Source organism: Mytilus californianus, unplaced genomic scaffold (assembly GCF_021869535.1).
Source record: "Mytilus californianus isolate M0D057914Y unplaced genomic scaffold, xbMytCali1.0.p SCAF_18, whole genome shotgun sequence".
Taxonomy (NCBI): domain Eukaryota; kingdom Metazoa; phylum Mollusca; class Bivalvia; order Mytilida; family Mytilidae; genus Mytilus; species Mytilus californianus.
The window spans coordinates 5,154,992-5,178,069 of record NW_026262666.1 but is presented as its reverse complement, the minus strand read 5'-3'; the positions used below and the strand labels follow the sequence as shown (position 1 = coordinate 5,178,069).

The 23,078-nt window shown below is 32.6% G+C and overlaps 1 protein-coding gene across 1 annotated transcript; it reads left to right on the top strand.

The window, feature by feature from the left end:
- The first annotated feature begins 7,084 nt into the window (after positions 1 to 7,084).
- Positions 7,085 to 10,998, top strand: LOC127726790 (ankyrin-1-like). Its single transcript, XM_052234246.1, has 3 exons — positions 7,085 to 7,370; positions 7,587 to 8,135; positions 9,374 to 10,998. The coding sequence occupies exons 1-3, from the start codon at positions 7,085 to 7,087 to the stop codon at positions 10,996 to 10,998; spliced, it is 2,460 nt and encodes an 819-aa protein (XP_052090206.1).
- Positions 10,999 to 23,078: the final 12,080 nt, after the last annotated feature.

Below are 23,078 nucleotides of genomic sequence, written 5' to 3'. Positions count from 1 at the left end.
AAGAATCTACTGTTGCAAAGAAAATCAATAATCATGTGGTAGTGGTCATGCTCTTTTCTTTGACAGTTTGGATTTTCATGAGAAATTTGTGAATGTTTTTGGCGACGTTATTGAGTACTCAGTAACGTCGAGTCTAATAACTACTGTGGAGTGCCCGTACGATAATCATGAGTGTTTTTTTGTCATTTTGAGAATACTATTTTTACAAATATTAAAGAATATTTAATTGAATGGAAATAACTTTATTCAAGACAAATTTTGGAAAGAAATACCGATAAAAACCCTCGCAAATTGGCATGATAAATACTACCAGTGAAAGCACGCCACTGTCGGGTTTCGGTCGTTTAAAAATATCATCATATTGGAATATAATAATAACAGTCGAACCTCGTTATGTCGAAGTCGAAGGGACCAGACAAAAGTATTCGACTTATCCGAGGTTCGACTCATTCGAGGTCGAGTGTGTCGTTATAAATTTGAAATGTATGAAAAACGGCAGTAGATTTGTGTAAACCAGATATTTTGAACAGTGTGCATTTTTTTATATGACACTTTATGAGTGTATATTCGATCTCCATATTTTTTTGGTTACTCATAAGATTTAAACACACAAGCACAGACACAAAACATTCACATATAAAATCAATACACAAATATTTACAAATATCAGTCCTATAAATTATGAAATCATTCGCGGAACGAAACAAGTTCAGACAGATTTCTGATGATCGAGGGTCGTCTGCTTTGCATTCATTTGTTTTAGATTGATCATAATTGTCTTAATCTTTTTATTTATTGTTATTAATACATTGTGATTATATTCAAAAGATTTATTTAAACTCGGCTTGGGTCATTTAAATTCGTTTCGTTTTTATGTCAGGTAAAATGCATATATTTTAAATAAATCAATTTCATTAACCTCCCATTCCGGGGTAAGGCATTACCTGGGCCGATTAACAGGTTGCCCTTACTATTATCTTTGTCAATGAAACAAATGTTTTCACATTTTATAACGTCCATTCTTGAGTTTTTACGAATCAAATAATATAAGTCTCTTATTGAGCTAAACTTTTCTCGGTTTACATGGAGTTGAACAAAGTATGAATCCACAATATTATACTCGATGTCATTGGTAATATTGTGATAAAATTTACACATCTCGTGTTGTTTTTTTGTGTTATTTTAAAGTATTTATTCATTTTTTTTAGCTCACAGGGCCAAGTGTGATTTTCTCGTAACTTGGCGTCCGTCCGTCATCCTTCGTCGTCTCGCGTTAACGTTTACAAAAATATTGGCCTTTGAAACTACTTGGCCAGTTTAAAAATGTGTTCGATAACCAAGATGGTCGACATGACTAAAATAGAACATAGGGGTAAAATGCAAGTTTTGTCTATTATTTTGAAAACCGCTATAAAAAGAGAAAGTCTGACATGGGTAGAAAAGATCAGAATATTGAGACCTTTTGTCCATTCACGTCAAAACAGTCAGATGGGTTCTTATAGGAATTATTGCCCTTAATAACGAATTTTACACCTTGGTTTTTTTTTCATTTTTGCATATTATTTGAAAAGTATAATACAAACAGAGAAACTTTAATGAGACGTATAATATCATGTACTTAAGAAACACTTATTGCTATTTTGATGGATGTATCGAGAAAACCAAAAGAAGAACGTCAATGATATTGACGTTACATTTGAGCGCTAGTAGGCGGACGTAACAACAGCTCTTTAATGATGATTTTTACCAATTTTTTGCGTTCTTGCCTTATATTTTGAAAACTAAAATAGCTAGATAGAAACTTAAAATCAAAAATGATCAAGAAGGCAAGATCCACAAAAAAGTCAAATTCTGAATTCTTTAGTCGACTCATTATCGGAATTATTGCTATTTAATGACGATTTTTACTAATTTTTTGTGTTTTTGCCGATTATCTTGAAAACTAATAGATACATAGGCAATGGTGACCTATCAATTAACTGTTGTGACAACTCTGATAATATAAATCTTGATTTAATAGGAATAATATCCGATATAACATTGTATAAGTAAAGAAAATTTAACACTATTTGATTTCTTTTGGAATAGTCGTGCAGAAAAGTTGAGAAAGACTAATATTAGGACCACGATTTTAGTGTAGGTGGTCTCCAAACGACAAACGTAAAAAATAATTATTGAAGCAATTAAAAAAATAGTAGCCAACAAACTTAGATCTCCTTACATCTCTTAGTGGAAAGTTCCTTGATAGAGGGGTGCTGCTCACAAGGACTCTATTTAAACCAAGAGTTCAAAGTGGTGAAGTTGCATTCGTGCCTTCGAGTTGGTTAACCGTTATGGAATATCTGTTTCATAGATGATGACGGATATGTTCCAATTGTTTTAACAACAATCCCGTCCTCTTTTCCCCAAATTTAAACTACCCAATTAGACTTATCATCGCAGTTGTACTTATATGAGCAACACGACCGATGCCACATGTGGAGAAGCATCTGCTTACTCTTCCGAAGCACATGAGTTCAACCCCTGTTTTGGTGAGGTTCGTGTTGCTCAGTCTCTAATTTTAATTTGTGTTTTTTTTTCATGTTGTTGGTCTTAAGGTCCTTTTCTTTTTTGGCCAAGCCGTTGTCAGTTTATTTCGACTTTGAGTTAAAATGCAAAAAATAAAACAATTTGGAATATTTTGTATGAGAGAGTACAAATTCGGTTGAGACAAATGTTTTAACCATTCTGAGCATTCAAGTATTGCGTCCGGTGATTGTTTTCAATGATATGGACAAAAAACAGGAAATAAACTGATAAAAGACCATAAAAACATTAAAACTTGTGTAGGTCAAACATATTTGGTGTATGAATGATCGTAAGGTTTCTTTTACAATTCAACATTTGATAATGTTAACTTTTCATGGTATACTTATAAGGTATGTTTCTCAGATTCTATAAGCAATTAAGCTTAAAGTATTTAAAGTATAGAATCGTCGTAATGTAAACATATCTATCGTGCAGGGTTCATCAGACCTTTGCCTCAGTTTCATTATTCATTTTGGTCAGTGTTAAATTTTTGATTTTCAATATATTTTTGAAATACTATAAGCAATAGGTCAATTATATTTGGTGGAAGAGATGATAAATAGGCAAACAAATAGCTATATTTCGCGTTTAAAATGATTGTAAAACGTAGATGTCTGTCTACCAGAGTTCAAGATTTTAAACATGAATTCAGTCATGAGTATTACAATTTTTAAGACATTTGAACGAGTCGTTTAGTACATATTCGTTCAAATTAATGATCACTTCATTAGAGATGATACAGTAAGATAATTTTAAATAAAATTTCTTATTAAATTACCTCTACACTTGGTTTGAAAACAACCTCATAAATAAAAAATATCATATTATACAATTAATACCGTACTAAAAGAATTATCACAGTTACTGGCAGTAGGCTGTAATGACACATGATGATCAAATTGTTGCAGTATTTTGTATGCTCAACCAAAACGTGCTTAAGAGGTAGACGAGGGGCTGATGCTGTCTTGTATTTGCGAGAAGGGACTTCCATATGTGGTTGCAATTTGTTGAAAGGCAGGTTAAAGTTTTAGTAAATAATAGATAGTGGTGACATCAACTTCCAAATCAATATACATATTCATTATAAAGTGAGAATCTGTTATCAGATTTCCTAAGTCAGATTAGAAAATCAACCATTTTCACTTCAAACATGGAAAACCGGGGTAATTTATTCGAACTCGAATAAAATCAATGGAAAATTACCTATACTGTGTTGTTTTTAACTACTTATCCCTCTCGTTTGCTGTATAATCATAAAACTTTCGGTCCGGTTGAAACTATTTTGTCTCTTACTTTTTGGTCCAGATGCACTTAATCAATTAACCACACGACTTGTCAGGACATTTCAGTATGTCTCCGTCAATGGAATAGTTTGCCCATATGATTGGTTTAATTTGATTCTGTTGAAAGAAGAAAATTACATTGATAAATTTGGTGCCTTCGAAAAACTTTTCTGATTTAACTTCACCAGGAACTTTAGATGCCCTGACATTCACGAAGAGCTTAAATGACGAAAGAAATCTGAAAGGAAATTCAAATCCTCATAAAGTCATCTTTGCCTGCGGGATTTTGAACCTTAGTTTTCTAATAATTTCTAAACTTATTTATAGATTACCCAGTTTCAAACAAGTTTGATGTGACTTTGATGGTAACATTACTTACAAGTCTTACTAAATTGATTCATTACGATAAATTACCGTTACAAACAGACACTAAAACAGCAGCTGACTTGGCGAGGATAAGACTCTATAGGAACGAATTATCACACAATAAAGATGGGAAGATGGACAATTCAAATTTCAGCACAGAATGGGATGATATTGTTGAGGTATGAATAATTGATTTGTTTGATAACTTATTCAGCACTATTTTCTATCGAATCTTTTGATATTAAGAAAAAGTTGTCATAACATTAAAAACACCTATGTTCAGCTTCAACATAATAAGTCTGATCTGTCCATCCATGGGTTGTCCATTCGTCTGTTTTGCATCAAGTTAAGTTTTTTGTTTTTTTATCTAAGATAGTTTATCATGTATATGGGTCACATCGGCTTCAAACCCAATACGAATGTGTATTATTATAAGAACATCTTCTTAATCTTTTTTTTTTTTTTTTTATCTTAAAACGTTTTTGTAAATTATGTTTTGATTCTGGCTAACTGGTTCGGGTCACTCAATATGACATTTGAGAGGAAGACAATGAGTCAAATGGGCGCATACTTTTGTAAAGTTTTATGTTTGAAGATTTTGATTGGTTGAAAAATCGAAAAACATATGCTTGACGAGTGAAAGATTTATTTGAATTAACATATACGACTAGAGTAACATAAAGCTGCAATTTGTGTTAACAGGCTGTCGGACGACTAGGTGGCCGTAACATGCTTGAAGAATGTAAAGTGTTACGGACAAAAACGTTGGACAGGACAACAGTACCTTGGAACATAAAAGGTAAGAGCCATTATGTTATGAACCTCTGACCAATCATAAAAGGTACAATTGAAATAACAAGTATGAAATGAACCTGCTCTATGTTGAAGACCTATAATTGTTTTTTTTACACATTGTGACTTGGATTGATAGTTGTCCCATTTACACTTATACCACATCTTCTTATTTATACATTGACTAAGTATTACAACAAAAGAGAAACGAAGATGATGACAAGGATATGGAACATTGATACATCTAGGGTTCAAAATAAATTATTGTGAGTTTGGAGCTGCTAGTCCTCAGAATAGATATATAAAAAAACAGAGATGTAACTGTATCTGACCCTGCATATTAATTATATAATGTACCAGACAGAGTAATGAAGAAAGCGGTCAGTCTGTGATGCAAAATACAAAGGAAATCAGGTGTCTGCAGTTGGTGGTTATGTCGTATACATTGTACAGCCTCATAATACGATTTCATGCAAGCCCAAATTTTCATGGCAAATAGTAGTATGACTAATGTCTTCTTTTTTTCTTTTGAAGAATTCTAGTTTGCCTGCTGTTAAGTTATGCATTTTTAACAACCCACTAATCCACCAAGGAAAGCCATACACAACCTGATCAACTCTACGATAAAAGTCAATATAGACTTTTTAATTCCTTATAACGACCGCTTTTCATGTATATCTTATAAAACGTATCATAAATGAAAATATTATCTCACAATAAAATTGTCAGCAAGGAAGCTAAATATTGGTACTTTAGCAAAGTTTAGATTATTATATGATCATCTTCAACTTTTGGAAATGATTTTATCAGTTCATGATATTTTGATATTCTAAAATAATTGCCACAATCCGCTTGTAACCCTGTCCAATATTCGTCGATGGTGACATCATCGAATGTAACTTTTGGCCATGGTTCTGTCCGTTTAGTAAGTCTACAATCACCAGTCCATATAACCACTGATTTAAAGCTAAAAATGGCATAGAAGTACTTGATCATATTTATATATTTCAGTGCAATTCATTCAGACATTGAAATCATGGAAAACAAATAAATTTGTTGAGACTAGAGCTGCTAAACATATATTGGATTGTATTTTGGATAAAAGTTGTGTAACTATTACTGCTAGTTCTGGTGTTGGGAAGACAGCTATTCTTCAACATGTGGCATTAAAAATGGCAACTGAAGGGTATGATATACTACTAGTAACAAATCCACATGACATTGTTAACTTTTACAATCCAAATGTGAAAACTTTATTTGTCATTGATGATTTTTGTGGAACTTATTCCATCAACCAGACGGACCTGAACAATTGGGAAACAGTCCTGAAACGAATCGAATTTAACATTCAGAATAAACTAATGAAAATTATTGTGGCATGCCGATTACAAGTGTTTCAGGATGGCAAATTTGAAACTTTATCAATTTTTAGAGAATGTGTATGCGACCTGCTATCAAAAGATTTGTGTTTAACACAAAAAGAGAGGATGAAAATTGCAGAATTATATCTGGAAACAAAATCATCAGAGATTATCAAGTACTGTGAGTTATATGATTGCTTTCCACTTCTCTGTAAATTATACAAGGATAATCCGGAATTAGATATTAAAGATTTCTTCCAGACTCCATTTTCTGTTTATGAAGGAGAGATTGACAAATTGCTTAAGAAAGGACACTATGGAAAATATTGTGCTTTGGCTTTGTGTGTTATGTTCGACAACACATTGAAGGAAGAATGGTTCACAGAGCATACTAATACAAGCATAAAAACAAAAATAGATAACACATGTCAGGCGTGTAGACTGGACAGAGGAACATCACCACTTGTCCTACTAGAAGAACTGAAGTCACTAGAACATTCTTTAATAAAGAGAGAGCATGGTGTATACAAATCTAAACATGATAAAATATTTGACTTCTTAGTTTTCTATTTTGGAAAAACAATTATCGAGTGTATAATCAGGAATGCAGGCATCTTTGTTATTTCACAAAGATTTTTGTTAGAAAGAAAAGATAATATAGATCAGTTTGTCACAAGTGTACCACCTAATCATCATCAGTTGTACATACAAAGAATGATTGAAGACTGGTCTGAAGGTGAAGTTTCGTTAGTCTTTGAAAATATCAATATGAAAATATCAGAATTCAGAGAGAGATTCCTTCGTTACTTGAAAACTCTTGATATTTCATTCCAGAGAAAATTAGCGCATACATGTGATGCTATATTCAAAGACACTGTACTGGCACGATGTAGTCAATATAATGATATTCCATTGATACAATGGTGTATTTATCATAATGTTGATGTTAACAAGTGTAATGTCTATGGTCATAATCCTTTGATCGTATCATCACAAACAGGTCAGTCAGAGATAGTTAGGATATTACTGCATAACAAGGCAAACGTAAATGATTGTGCAGCCGATGGAGCATTTCCGTTGTTAGTTGCCTGTCAAACAAACAATACTGCCATAGTTAAAGTATTACTGGCTAACAAGGCAGACGTTAATAAATGTTCAGACTTGGAACATTTTCAAGTAACTCCTTTGCATACTGCATGTCATAATAATTCTGCAGAAATAGTTAAGTTATTATTGGAAAACGAAGCAGACATTAACAAGTGTGCAGTTGGAGGAGAATCGCCTTTAGACATTGCTTGTCAGTATAATTATATAGAGCTAGTAAAGATATTACTCGATTACAAGCCAGACATTAATAATTCTAGAATAAATGGGGGATTTCCTTTGAGTTTTGCTTGTTTCCATAATTTTACAGAAATAGCAAAGTTGTTATTGGAAAACGGTGCAGAAATAAATCAGTGTGATAGAGGAGCCCCTCTTTTGTATATTGCGTGTCAGAATAATCTTATAGAGATGGCAAAGATATTACTGGACAACAAGGTAGACATTAATAAGTGTAGAGATAATGGAGAATCTCCTCTGTATATTGCTTGTTACTGGAACCATATAGAGATAGTAAAGGTGTTACTGGATAAACATGCAGACATTAATAAGTGTATGACTGATGAATCATCTCCTTTGTTTGTTGCTTGTCAGAATAATCATATAGAGATTGTAAAGGTATTACTAGACAACAAGGCAGACATTAATAAGTGTAAGGATGGTGGTAATTTTCCATTGTATGTAGCGTGTCAATTATTGTGGCATGCCGATTACAAGTGTTTCAGGATGGCAAATTTGAAACTTTATCAATTTTTAGAGAATGTGTATGCGACCTGCTATCAAAAGATTTGTGTTTAACACAAAAAGAGAGGATGAAAATTGCAGAATTATATCTGGAAACAAAATCATCAGAGATTATCAAGTACTGTGAGTTATATGATTGCTTTCCACTTCTCTGTAAATTATACAAGGATAATCCGGAATTAGATATTAAAGATTTCTTCCAGACTCCATTTTCTGTTTATGAAGGAGAGATTGACAAATTGCTTAAGAAAGGACACTATGGAAAATATTGTGCTTTGGCTTTGTGTGTTATGTTCGACAACACATTGAAGGAAGAATGGTTCACAGAGCATACTAATACAAGCATAAAAACAAAAATAGATAACACATGTCAGGCGTGTAGACTGGACAGAGGAACATCACCACTTGTCCTACTAGAAGAACTGAAGTCACTAGAACATTCTTTAATAAAGAGAGAGCATGGTGTATACAAATCTAAACATGATAAAATATTTGACTTCTTAGTTTTCTATTTTGGAAAAACAATTATCGAGTGTATAATCAGGAATGCAGGCATCTTTGTTATTTCACAAAGATTTTTGTTAGAAAGAAAAGATAATATAGATCAGTTTGTCACAAGTGTACCACCTAATCATCATCAGTTGTACATACAAAGAATGATTGAAGACTGGTCTGAAGGTGAAGTTTCGTTAGTCTTTGAAAATATCAATATGAAAATATCAGAATTCAGAGAGAGATTCCTTCGTTACTTGAAAACTCTTGATATTTCATTCCAGAGAAAATTAGCGCATACATGTGATGCTATATTCAAAGACACTGTACTGGCACGATGTAGTCAATATAATGATATTCCATTGATACAATGGTGTATTTATCATAATGTTGATGTTAACAAGTGTAATGTCTATGGTCATAATCCTTTGATCGTATCATCACAAACAGGTCAGTCAGAGATAGTTAGGATATTACTGCATAACAAGGCAAACGTAAATGATTGTGCAGCCGATGGAGCATTTCCGTTGTTAGTTGCCTGTCAAACAAACAATACTGCCATAGTTAAAGTATTACTGGCTAACAAGGCAGACGTTAATAAATGTTCAGACTTGGAACATTTTCAAGTAACTCCTTTGCATACTGCATGTCATAATAATTCTGCAGAAATAGTTAAGTTATTATTGGAAAACGAAGCAGACATTAACAAGTGTGCAGTTGGAGGAGAATCGCCTTTAGACATTGCTTGTCAGTATAATTATATAGAGCTAGTAAAGATATTACTCGATTACAAGCCAGACATTAATAATTCTAGAATAAATGGGGGATTTCCTTTGAGTTTTGCTTGTTTCCATAATTTTACAGAAATAGCAAAGTTGTTATTGGAAAACGGTGCAGAAATAAATCAGTGTGATAGAGGAGCCCCTCTTTTGTATATTGCGTGTCAGAATAATCTTATAGAGATGGCAAAGATATTACTGGACAACAAGGTAGACATTAATAAGTGTAGAGATAATGGAGAATCTCCTCTGTATATTGCTTGTTACTGGAACCATATAGAGATAGTAAAGGTGTTACTGGATAAACATGCAGACATTAATAAGTGTATGACTGATGAATCATCTCCTTTGTTTGTTGCTTGTCAGAATAATCATATAGAGATTGTAAAGGTATTACTAGACAACAAGGCAGACATTAATAAGTGTAAGGATGGTGGTAATTTTCCATTGTATGTAGCGTGTCAGGAAAATCATTTAGAGATTGTAAATGTACTACTGGATAACATGGCAGACATAAATAAGTGTACAAACGTTGGAGCATCTCCTTTGTTTATATCTTGTTACTTAGGTAATACGGAGATTGTAAAAGTATTACTTGACAACAAAGCAGACTTTAATACGTGTGATGAAGATGGAGCATCCCCATTGCATGTTGCTTGTCGGAATAAACATACAGAGATAGTAAAAGTTTTACTTTACAACAATGCAGACATTGATAAGTGTGAAGATCATGATGCATCCCCTTTATATATTGCTTGTCAGAATAATCATATCGAGATTTTAAAGGTATTACTGGACAATAATGCAGACATTAATAAGTGTGATGAAAACGAAGTATCTCCTTTATATATTGCTTGTCAGTATAATCATATACAGATAGTAGAGTTATTACTTGACAACAATGCATGCATTAATAAGTCTAATTGTGATGGAACCTTTCCGCTGTATGTCGCTTGTCATTTGAATAATATAGAGATAGTTAAGATATTACTGGATAACAATGCCGATATTAATAAGTATGCAGATAATACAGAATCTCCTTTGTATAGAGCTTGTCTTAATAATCATATAAAAGTAGTTAAACTATTACTGCATAACAAGGCAGACACTAATGTGTGTACGGATGATGGAGCATGTCCTTTGCATGTTGCTTGTGAGAACAATCATATAGAGATAGTAAAGATATTACTGGACAACAAGGCAGACATTTATAAGTGTACAGATGATGGAGCATCTCCTTTATATTTTGCTTGTCAGAACAATCATATAGAGATAGTAAAGATATTACTGGACAACAAGGCAGACATTAATAAGTGTGATAATAACGAAGCATCTCCTTTATATATTGCTTGTCAGAATAATCGTATAGATATAGTAAAGATATTACTCGACAATAATGCGGACATTAATAAGTGTATAGATGATGGAACATCTCCATTGCGCATTGCTTGTCATTCTAATAATATAGAAATAGTAAAGATGTTACTGGTCAACAATGCAGAACTTTTTTAGTATTAAGATTAAGAAATATCGACAAGTATTTCGTTTGTCATAATAATAATATACTGACAATATTGTTTTTTTTTAACAAATTGACAAACATTGAAAAGTGTTTAGATACTGCAGCTTCTCATATGAATTTTGCTAGTCATTTAGATTTACTGATGGTATAAATTTACAACTATGCACGTCTTAATAAATTACGCAGATATGTGAGGATATAACCCGTGTATTGCCTGTGTGATAATACATAGAAAAAAGGTTTAAATGACAACTTGATGAAAAAGTACAACAAGGCAGACATATATATAATTGAATATGCCTAACTATCATAGAATGAATGAGACTAAACCATGCAAGATATGATATGATATGATATGATAGATAATCAATACTCAAACTGATATATAAAAATAATAGTTACTTAATTGCATTGAATACGGACCACTGAAATGTCAGTTACGTGAATTAATAATTACATCATTAAACTTTTTAGCTCTCAAATAGATCGAAAGGGCAAATTCGTCGCAAAACCGATGTAAGTTCAAGCCTTCATGAATTATTTCTTCTCGACTAGGACAAAGACGTTCTTTTGATCGAATGATTCGAGTAGAAAGTTGTTTCAGTATTAATTGATCACAATATTAACATTGAAGTTAACAATTAATGAAAGGTACCGTACCAGAATAAATAAAATAATCGGAAAGAACAAACAAATAAAGAAAGGTAATCACAAAGTAAATAAACTAGCCTTTTCAAACAAATGGCTACTAAACCACTTCACATATGTTCTGTAAACACTCATGGTTTATGCAATCTGAAAAAAGAAAAAAAATATTTGAGTGGTGCAAACACCAAAAATGCCAAATTTTGATGATGCAAGAAACGCATTTCACCAAAAGTATAAATGATTTAAATCCAAGAGAAATTTTTCATATTTGGGGTAGAAGCGGGTCAAGAGGTGTAGCTATTTCGTTTTCAAAACATACAAGATATGATATTATAAATGAATATAAAGATCAGGAGGGACGTTATCTATTAATTAATGTTGAATTAGGAGATAATGTCTATTCTCTTATAAACATATATGCAACAAATATAGCAAAAAAAAAAGAAGAAGAAAAGAAACGCTTTCTTTATAAAAGTAAAAGACTGGACTCAAGAGCATAGTTTAGGACACATTATAATAGGAGGAGATTTTAATGACATTGTACTGTTACCAGTGTTGATTTTTTATTGTTAAAAAGGACTATCGATTTTTCATACGTTTCCCCGAAATTTTTTGAGTGTTAGATTTTTTATACTTTAAAAGTATCATAAACTACGCCGACTCACAATGTAAGTTTATATTTCATAGGTTTTTATGATTGTATGATGAAAGTTAATATGTTTTCACATCAAGATAAATTTTGTGTATTTGTATATCAACCAAAAGTGAAATATGATTATTGTTAATTTTGTCAGTGTTGTTTTACAAATGTATGGAAAGCCATTTGGTGCTATAACTTTTGATTAATCTGATTGAACATTCATTTTGATACATGGATTTGAGCTGTTAGTTTTATGATTGTTGCAGTCATGAGTATGATGAGTTAGCTAAGGTTTTTGTGTTTGTTTTTTGTAGCTTTTTACCAATATCACAGGACGCATATGTAGAACTCATTATTATTTCATGGTTTTTCGGAATAAATGATTATACCTGTTTGTGGCTTATGATTATACTATGCACTGAGGCAGAGCAGACATTCCAACAATTAATGATACAAAAAATAAAAGAACAAAAAAAAAAAATTTGACAAACCAGTTCACGGGCTAAAAACGCTCATAAAATGTTTCAAATTTATAGATATATGAAGAGATAAAACCCCACACAAATTAAATATACTTGGCGTAGAAAATTAGGGTAAGAAGCAACTAGAATTGACTTCTTCCTTGTAAGTAAAGATTGTAAATCACAAATAGTTAATAATTTAATAAAATAAACAAAGGGAAAGGATAATAATAAGTAATATAGAAAAACTAGTAAAACATTATGACAAAAAGGGAAAAACTGCAAAAAATTTAGGTATATTGTGGGATAACTTTAAAGCTGAAGTTCGGGATAGCAGTTTAGCAAAACAAAAAAGATATAAAATTCAAACTCATGAAGAAGACCTTAATAAGCTTAATATTAAATTAGATCAAAGTGAGAGCAATACTAATTCTGATTTACTTTCACAGATAAATAATATAACCGACCATTTAGATCAATTATACCTTGAATAAACTAAAGGAGCTCAAATAAGGTCAAGAGCAAAATGAATAGAAGAAGGTGAAAAAAATACTGCTCCGAAAGGTGATTTCTCATGGTCCTAAGTTTAGAGAACCCCAACACATCAATTGGAACCATAACTTCAAAATAATTATGGATTCCATTGAGGACTACGCCAGAGCATGGGCTAAACGAGAAGAAGTTGAACTGGACACTTTGTCAAAATGTGTCAAAACAATCAGGTCTCTGATAAAACGTCGCATTCATAAGGTGAAAAACAGTGTGAATGATCGACCAAAGTCCGTTTTCAGAGACAAAGAGGCTGTGAAATGTCTATCATCACTTCATGATAAATATGTTGTTGTTCCTGCGGACAAAGCTTCAAATAATGTTGTCTTTGTATGTAAATCGTACTACTACGAGTGTCTTGTAAAAAAATTAGGAATAAATGAGCACTCAGGTAATCTCACATACCAAGACATATCATTTTATGATTTTTGCACACATGTGTATGATTAGTTAGAAGGTTTTTGTGTTTATTTTTTGTAGCTTTTTACCAATATGACAGCACACATATGTAAAACTCATTATTATTTCATGGTTTTCGGAATAAATGACTAGACCTGTTTGTGTTTTATGGTTATACTATGTGCTGAGGCAGAACAGTAAGAAGATTGTAAAGTTTAATACAGATTAATATGCAGACATGTGGTTCCTACTAACAATTTTATGAAATGGCACAATCACAACCACTTCCGTCTAAGACGACACATGAACATAAGATGACAGAGAAAGGTCAAGAACTTTACGAATCACACAAGGTAAAGTACCTTAAGCAAATTGACGGGTCGAGGATAACTGTTGAAAATTTAATAGAAGAATTTACAGATTGCTCGAAGGAGTTAAAACCTGTACGCAAACTAGTGAAAAACATTTTGAAGTCCCATGACAAACATTATGAAAACTCAAATAATTATGTTCAGTTTTTGACACGGAAAAATAATGGAGACAGTAATGAAACATTATCCACTTTTAAGACGGCGTTTAAAAAGTGCACTGAAATAATAAACAGTACAATACAACAAATTAAGACATTGAAATTAGCTGCTGCTGAAACAATGTCAGTAGCTCCTGTGCAGTCTGTCTGTTCGAACAATAGTGGTAAAAGTGGGTCAATTTCAAGCTCAGTTATAGCTAAGAAACGTGTAAAAGCAGAAGTTCAGCGAACAAAGTTACAACATGCCGAACAAAAAACAAAATTAATTAAGCAAAAAGCAAGATGAAGTGAATTAGAAACACAGTCTTAAGGCTTTAAGGGATCGTGAACAAGCTAAAGATGATGCGGATTTAGCACTGCTTAAACCACAGACAGAGACCGCTGTCACAGAGGTCAGGAGCGATAAAAGATCGTTGTCGTTACAAGAAGACAAAGAACCGTTAGAAAAAGTGAAAATGACACTAACAGAAAAATATGTGAACGATAAATTTAAAGAAGTAGAACAACTCAAAACTCAAGACAAGAATAACAACGTTCCACAAGTTATTCCGAACAAGATAATTTCAGTTCGCATGCTAGGCACCTCGGAACCAGTTTAACATGAATCCTACACCAAAGAATTTGCCGAGGTTTGAAGTCGATAATTTGGATCGATCGATGGCTGAAGATATCAAACCAGAAATTCAACAAAAAAAACCCATTAAATCCATGTGCAGCTGATTTTGAAGTTACTCAGCCACCACTGCCACCAAAACATGATCAGTCTGTAGTGTCCAACTTGACTAAGTTTTTATTAAAGAAAGATTTAATACTTTCTAGGTTTCAGAAGTTTGATGACTGTCCTGAACTCTCAGCTACGGCTTTCGAAGAAATGGATTATCAGTAAAATGGCTTGGCCGTGAATCTTCAAAGTTTTCGCAAAATATTCGTACGTCAAATGTTAATAATCCAAATACTGGTCTTCGTCGTATATGGGAGCGTCTCGAAGAACGCTATGGTAGACCTGAGATGGCAGAGGCGGCAATTAAAACAAAACTACAGAAGTTTCCAAAATTAACAAACAAGGATCATAGTCGACTTTATGAACTATTGGATATTCTCACACAAATCGTATCTTCCAAAGAGAGTGAGACATTTTCGAATTTATTGTCATATTTCGACTCTCCCTCTGGTGTTTTACCAATCGTGGACAAGTACCCGAATAATATACAAGAAAAGTGCGTGCACAACACGCGCATCGCAATACAAACTGAGAAACAACGTACCATTTCCACTATTGTCGTATTTTGTGCAATTTATCAGAGAGGTTAGTGCTGTCAAAAACGATCCTGCGTTTATTTATAGTAATACTGAAACAACATATTCATAAAGAACAAATGATACTCGGAAAATTAACCATTGCGCAACGTCGGTGTTTAACCGAAAAACAGATGTGAATCTGAAACAGAATGAAGAGAAAGAGGCTGTTCGTTGTCCTATTCATAAAGCCAATCACCATTTAAATACTTGTCGAGCTTTTAAAGCAATGACTTATGAAGATCGTAGAAAATATCTCAAGGACAATAAGATTTGTTTCAATTGCTGTCATTCGACAACACATATGTTAAGAAATTGTACCGTGACGCCTAAATGTGAACATTGTGGAAGTGCACGTCGTTATGTGGATTTAGTGGTAAATCATGTGGGAAAACCGTTCAGGTCCGTGTGTACTCGAAGAACTTCCCAGATAAAGCCGTTAATGTGTACGCTATATTGGACGACAAAAGTAACAGGAATCTTGCTAAGACTGAGCTGTTCGATCAGTAAATAGGTATAAATACATCAGCCATTCAGTATACTATGTCATCTTGCGCTGGGCGCACTTTTATGAATGGTAGATGCGCAGAAAGTCTGATAGTTGAGTCATTGTCTGGTAACGGAAAACTTGAAACACCGTCAGTAATAAAATTTAGTGCAATCCAAGACAAAAAATCAGAAATTCCAACTCCCGATATATTGCGAAATTGTATCCCCATTTACAGGAAATAGCTCATCAAATGTTAGATTTGAATTCGAATATAGACATTCAACTTTTAATTGGCAAAGATGTCCCAGAAGCGCACAACGTGTATAGAAAGTTGACAGGATCGAAGGGCACGCCATTTGCCCAGGAGCTCTTTTTTGGTTGGGTAATCATAGGTGATGTTTGCTTAGGCAAAGTGCACAAACCAAATTTCGTCAATGTGAATAAGACTAATATAATGCACAATGGTAGGGAAACTATATTTGAACCTTGTATAAACACTTTGTATGTGAAAGAAAACTGTCAATTAGCTCATATTGGAGATAATATCCATCCGCAAAGGTGTAACAATGACCCATTGTTTATTAAAACCAAAGATGACGACAAGATTGGCACATCAGTTGAAGACCGCTTGTTCCTTAAACTCGTTGATTCAGAATTTAAGAATGATTCAAATGGGCACTGGACTGCAACCCTTCCTTTTAGACCAAATAGACAACGTTTGCCGAACAAAAGGAGTAAAGCATGGAAAAGGGATCAAATACTCGATAACAAAAAAAAATTTGACAAACCAGTTCACGGGTTAAAAACGCTCATAAAATGTTTCAAATTTATAGATATATGGAGAGAGAAAACCCCACCCAAATTAAATATACTTGGCGTAGAAAATTAGGGTAAGAAGCAACTAGAATTGACTGCTTCCTTGTAAGTAAAGATTGTAAATCACAAATAGTCAAAGCAGATGTAAGGCCTATTATATTAAAATAAACGGATCATAGTGGTATTTCATAAAGAATAAGAACTCAAAGAAATAAACAAAGGGAAAGGATACTGGAAATTATACTCATCAATACGGAACATGCTGAATGCCAGGGACTATTGTTGTAATATAGAAAAAACTAATAAAACATTATGACAAAAAGGGAAAAACTGCAGAAAATTTAGGTATATTGTAGGATAACTTTAAAGCTGAAGTTCGGGATAGCAGTTTAGCAAAACAAAAAAGAGATAAAATTCAAACTTATGAAGAAGACCTTAATAAGCTTTATATACAATAAGATCAAAGTGAGAGCAATACTAATTCTGATTTACTTTCACAGATAAATAATATAACCGACCATTTAGATCAATTATACCTTGAATAAACTAAAGGAGCTCAAATAAGGTCAAGAGCAAAATGGATAGAAGAAGGTGAAAAAAAAACTGCTTTTTTCTTGAACCTAGAAAAAACAAGACAAGTAAATAAAACTATAATAGAACTGTATGACAATGAAGGCAATATTACAACCGACCAAACTGAAATACTAAAACAAAAAGTAAAATATTATGAAAAGCTATATAAATCATCAAATCCTGATAAATTACAGACTAAAGAGTATATTCAAAACACTAAAAGAGAAAAAAAAAACTCTCAGATAAAGACAGCAATAGTTTAGACATATGACTGTTCCCACTCGCCTTATAATTACAGCCCCTCTGACCATGTTATTACTGGGGATCTAAACATAATTCAACATGAAAATCTCCGAAAGGTGATTTCTCATGGTCCTAAGTTTAGAGAACCCCAACACATCAATTGGAACCATAACTTCAAAATAATTATGGATTCCATTGAGGACTACGCCAGAGCATGGGTTAAACGAGAAGAAGTTGAACTGGACACTTTGTCAGAATGTGTCAAAACAATCAGGTCTCTGATAAAACGTCGCATTCATAAGGTGAAAAACTGTGTGAATGATCGACCAAAGTCCGTTTTCAGAGACAAAGAGGCTGTGAAATGTCTATCATCACTTCATGATAAGTATGTTGTTGTTCCTGCGGACAAAGCTTCAAATAATGTTGTCTTTGTATGTAAATCGTACTACTACGAGTGTCTTGTAAAAGAATTATGAATAAATTAGCACTCAGGTAATCCCACATACAGACATATCATTTGACAAGGATGAGATTTTGGCGAATCATAAGTCCTTCATGACTTCAATGAACATTGCATTGAACAACAAATCGGAGGACTTACCTTGTTTGTATTGGATACCTAAGCTTCACAAAATTCCGTACATACAACGGTACATTTCCGGCTCATCAGCATGTTCGACTAAAGAATTGTCCATTAGATTGACCAAAAGTCTGTCCGGAGTGAAAGAGGGTCTTCAGAAATAATGTGAAACTGTTTACTCGCGTAGTGGTATTCTAGATAATTTTAAATCTCGATCTTTTTCTAAAATTAGCTCTATCAAAACTTTTGATTTTTCAACCCTGTATACCACAATTCCCCATGTGAAATTGAAAAATCGTCTAAAAGAAATAATCCACAATGCTTTTCAACATGAAAACGGCAGCATACGCTATAAAGTTATTACTTTGGGATACCATACGGCATATTTTGTTAATAGTGAACACAAAGGTAAAACATGCTACAAATAGGAACAAGTGATCAGTATGCTGGAGTTTCTTATTGACAACATATTTGTTGAATTTGTAGATAGACTTTTTTTAACAAATTGTCGGCATTCCTATGGGAACGAACTGTGCGCCTCTCCTTGCCGACCTCTTCTTATTTTCATATGACACTTGCCAAAAATAAGAAGATCAAAGAAGCCAGATCATTTAATTTCACTTTCAGATATATTGATGATGTGCTTTCCATTAACAATCAAAACTTTTCTAATTGGATTCCATTGATATATTATCCCCCAAGACTTGAAATTAAAGCAACAACAGACACGGCTTCCTCCGCCTCATTCTTAAACCTATACCTCGAATTTGGCACACACAGTCATCTCAGTACATGTACCAGAATCCATGACAAACGAGACGATTTTAATTTTGAAATTATCAATTTCCTTCACCTTAGTAGCAATATACCAACTTCACCTGCATATGGGATATACATTTCCCAACTTATTCGGTATTCAAGAGCTTGCAGCTCCTACTCAGACTTTGTAAAACGTCACCATTGTCTGAGCAGAAAGTTAATGAACCGGGGGTATGTCAAAGAACGTCTCGTCATTTTTCTAAAAAAAGTTCATCGGAAGGTACCAAGACTTTGTTGATAAATATTCCGTATCAACTTCACAAATAATACACAAGGGTCTTGAAGTATAGATTCTGGGTACTGACGTTGTTTATCATCTTAATAACATGTTATTCTTTTATTTGTCTTTATGAATATTACTTTTACTGTTTAGTCTGTTTTTATTGATATACATTGTCTGTGTGCCTTTTGGTGTTTCTTTGATACATATGACGTGGCTCTGTGCTTATGCATCCCGTTATTGTGCTATTGTAAAACATTTTTGTATTCTTGTCTTTCATTTTTGCTAATGTGCTTTGTCTATATGCTTTTTAATGTTTCTTTGATACATATGACGTGGCTCTGTACTTATACATCCGGTCATTGTGTTATTGTACTATGGTAAATTTGTGTATTCTTGTCTTTAATATTTGCTAATATGCTTGGTCGATATGCCATTTTGTGCTTCTTTGTTACATACTTGTTTGTTTTTATAGTGATTAAGATTATAACATAATGTTGACTGCTGTACCCCTTTTTTTGACATTTTTACTTATTATGTCTGTTTGTTTTGTTCACACATCGTTGTTAATATAATGGAATTTGATGCGACTGTCATACAAGTGAGAGGTTTAGCTAGCTTTAAAACCAGGCTTAATCCACCATTTTCTACATAAGAAAATGCCTGTACCAAGTCATGAATATGACAGTTGTTATCCATTCGTTTTATGTGTTTGAGCTTTTGATTTTGCCATTTGATTAGGGACTTTCCTTTTTGAATTTTCCTCGGAATTCAGTATTTTTGTGATTTTACTTTTAGGAGGGCTAGTAACGTCCGGAGAAATTACAGAAGCAGTGTTGAAAATAAAACTTAACAAGGCTCCAGGTTAAGATGGACTTAATGTAGAATTATATAGACAATTTTGGCCCCAAATCTAAAAGATACTTTCCAAAGTATATAATGAGTCCTATAACAAGAAAAGTTTGACAAATTTACAAAAAAAGGGGCAATTTCACTGATCTTAAAAAAGAATGATCCAAATCTCTGGATAACTATAGGACAATAACTTCATTAATTGTAGTTGTTAAAATTCTTGCTTATACACTTGCACAAAGACTAAAAATAGTTTTACCCAATATCGTTAGGGCTATGTAAAATGGATACATTGGTTTTAATATTAGACAAATTCAAGATGTCGTTGACTATGCTGAAAATGTCAATGGAGAGGGGGCAATTTTATTTCTGGATTTTTCAAAAGCTTTTGATTCAATTGAATGGTCTTTCATGATACAAACATTAAAACAAATTGGATTCAAAAAAAATTGTATACATTGGATTGAGACTATATATAATGACATATCAGGGTGCATTGTAAATAATGGGTGGATATCAAACCCTTTTAATATCTGTCGTGGAATTTGACAAGTATGTCCGTTGTCTGCTCTGATTTTTGTACTACCGGTGGAAGTACTAGCATGCAGAATTATATCTTAGAAAAAAATCAAAGTGTTCCAATTAAATTAAATAGTAAAGACTGTAGTATAAAAATATGTCAATTGGCAGATGATACAACCTTATTTTTAAAATCCAAAAAAGAAATATCTTTAGTCATGAACCTAATAGAAACGTTTGGTTCATTCTCTGGCTTTAAATTAAATAGAATTAAAACTGAAGGAATTTAGCTAGGCAGACTTAAACATACTAAAGACAAATTCGAAAGAATCAATTGGACGAAAGAACCAATAAAAAGTTTAGGCATTTATTTTGGCTATAATAAAGAAAAGTGTCAAAAACCATTTGTCAAAAGCAAGCTGATAAAATTGAAAAGATTATAAGTATCACTACAAACCAGTAAAAGTCTGAAATGGCCTATATCTGTACTCGACTGTACTGATTTTTACTCGGCCAGTCTGAATTGGTCTGAAATTTACTTGATAATACTCGACTGTAGTCCGAACCATACTGAACAGTCTGAACTTGTAATCGACCTTTACTCGACCAGTACTTAACCATTTTATACGCGTCTGATCCATGCTCGACCTAGTCTGAACCATACTAGACCTAGTCTGAACCATAATCACCCTAGTCTGAACCATACTCGACCAAGTATTAACCAACCTAGACCTATTGTATGTATCTTTTTATTGTGTTTCATCAATTTTGGAACTGTTTTGAACAACAGCTATTTCCCCTGGCTAGAAATTTGAACAACAATTTGAAATTAAAAATGTATTCAATATAGCATTGAAACCAAAATTTCACAATTAACATAATATAACTTCAACACCATATTCATCAACACTTACATATATATATATATATATCACTTTTAAGATAAAAATAAAACAAGCTGATCAAATAATCTCAAAACTGAATTGTGACTAATATTTTCAATGTTATTCAAAATTTTTTGAAGGTTTCAGATATATTTTATGGTTACTGGACAATTTTCACCATTAACTTAAGCCTAGTATAGATTTATGGTGCGAGTTGAGTTTAGTTAATAATGCAATGAACATTTTTTTTTATTAAAATATATATAAGATATTATATAAAGCAACTTAATAAATTTAAAAAATGACACTTTTGTTTTGTTAAACCAAGAATTTTGATATAATCATGATAATAGAACTTCAATAGCAATCCTTGATAACCTTTTAAAAAAGGAAATGTGTTCCAAAGTTACAGTAAAAAAATATATCAATTAAATTTAAATAATTTTGGTCAAAATTAAAGACATGGCATACAAGAAGCACTTTACTAAGGTTTAAGGTTTAATTACCTCAGTACATGTGTGTTTTACAGATAAAAAGAAAGCCCTATTTTTCTTCAATTCTTGTACTACTTATCTAGTGAATTCAAAAGGCCTTGCGATTTAAGTTAAACAGGATGTTGCAATTTTGAATGAATGTTATTTAGAATTTGATACTCTCTGACCAGGTGTGATCTTTTTAATGAGTTTGCCCCCAAGCAGGAGGTATTACTTTATACTTCACCACTAATCAGAAGAACAATTTTATGAATTTCTTTAATATCTTATCCCTTTTTGATATATATTATATATAACATATCCCAAATTATAATAATAGATACATTTCTTATATAAGGTTTATAAACAATTTCAGTGATTTTGTTGGCTGTTGTTACCGCATTAAAAAGATAATTATATAACTAGTGTATGTAACCAAGAAACTTATGTAGTTTTTATTTAGGAATTTAAGAAAATTAAGTTTTAAAAAAAAAAAAAACGCATGCCAAACAAGAAGCACCTATATAAGTTTTAATTACCCTCAGTATAGGTGTGGTTTTTAGGTAAAAGAAAATCTTTTTTTAACAAAACTCTAAAACTTTAAAATTAATATAATTAAAATATTATATAAGATAATTTAATTAAACTAACTCTATTTGATAAATCTGAGAATCATGTAAGGATGTAAAATCAGTTTTTATATATATCTTTCTTTTATTGTGGCTGTTGTCATGTCAGTTAAAAAGAAATTTATTTAAACAGTTAAAATTAAAAAAAAAAGTAGAGGTTATTTGGTCAAGTATGGTTCAGACTGGTCGAGTATTGTTCAGATCTGAGGTCGAGTATGGTTTAGACTGAAACAATAGGTCGATAATGGGTTAAGACTGTTTCAGACTGGTCGAGTAATAGTTCAGACTATTTCAATGGCAAAGATAAGGGTCAAGTACAAATCAGTAAAGTCGAGTATGGTTAAGACTAGGGTCGAGTAATGTCGAGTAAAGTTCAGACCAATTCAGACTGGTCGAGTAAAAATCAGTACAGTCGATAACAGATATAGGCCATTTCAGACTTTTACTGGT

What these genes read in the sequence shown, in the direction of transcription:
- LOC127726790 (XM_052234246.1), top strand. Translation starts at nt 7,085, where the DNA reads ATGATTGAAGACTGGTCTGAAGGTGAAGTTTCGTTAGTCTTTGAAAAT. An exon ending in GATCGTATCATCACAAACAG is followed by an intron (nt 7,371 to 7,586) that starts GTCAGTCAGAGA and finishes ATAATTCTGCAG; the next exon opens with AAATAGTTAAGTTATTATTG. An exon ending in TAATAAGTGTAAGGATGGTG is followed by an intron (nt 8,136 to 9,373) that starts GTAATTTTCCAT and finishes ATAATTCTGCAG; the next exon opens with AAATAGTTAAGTTATTATTG.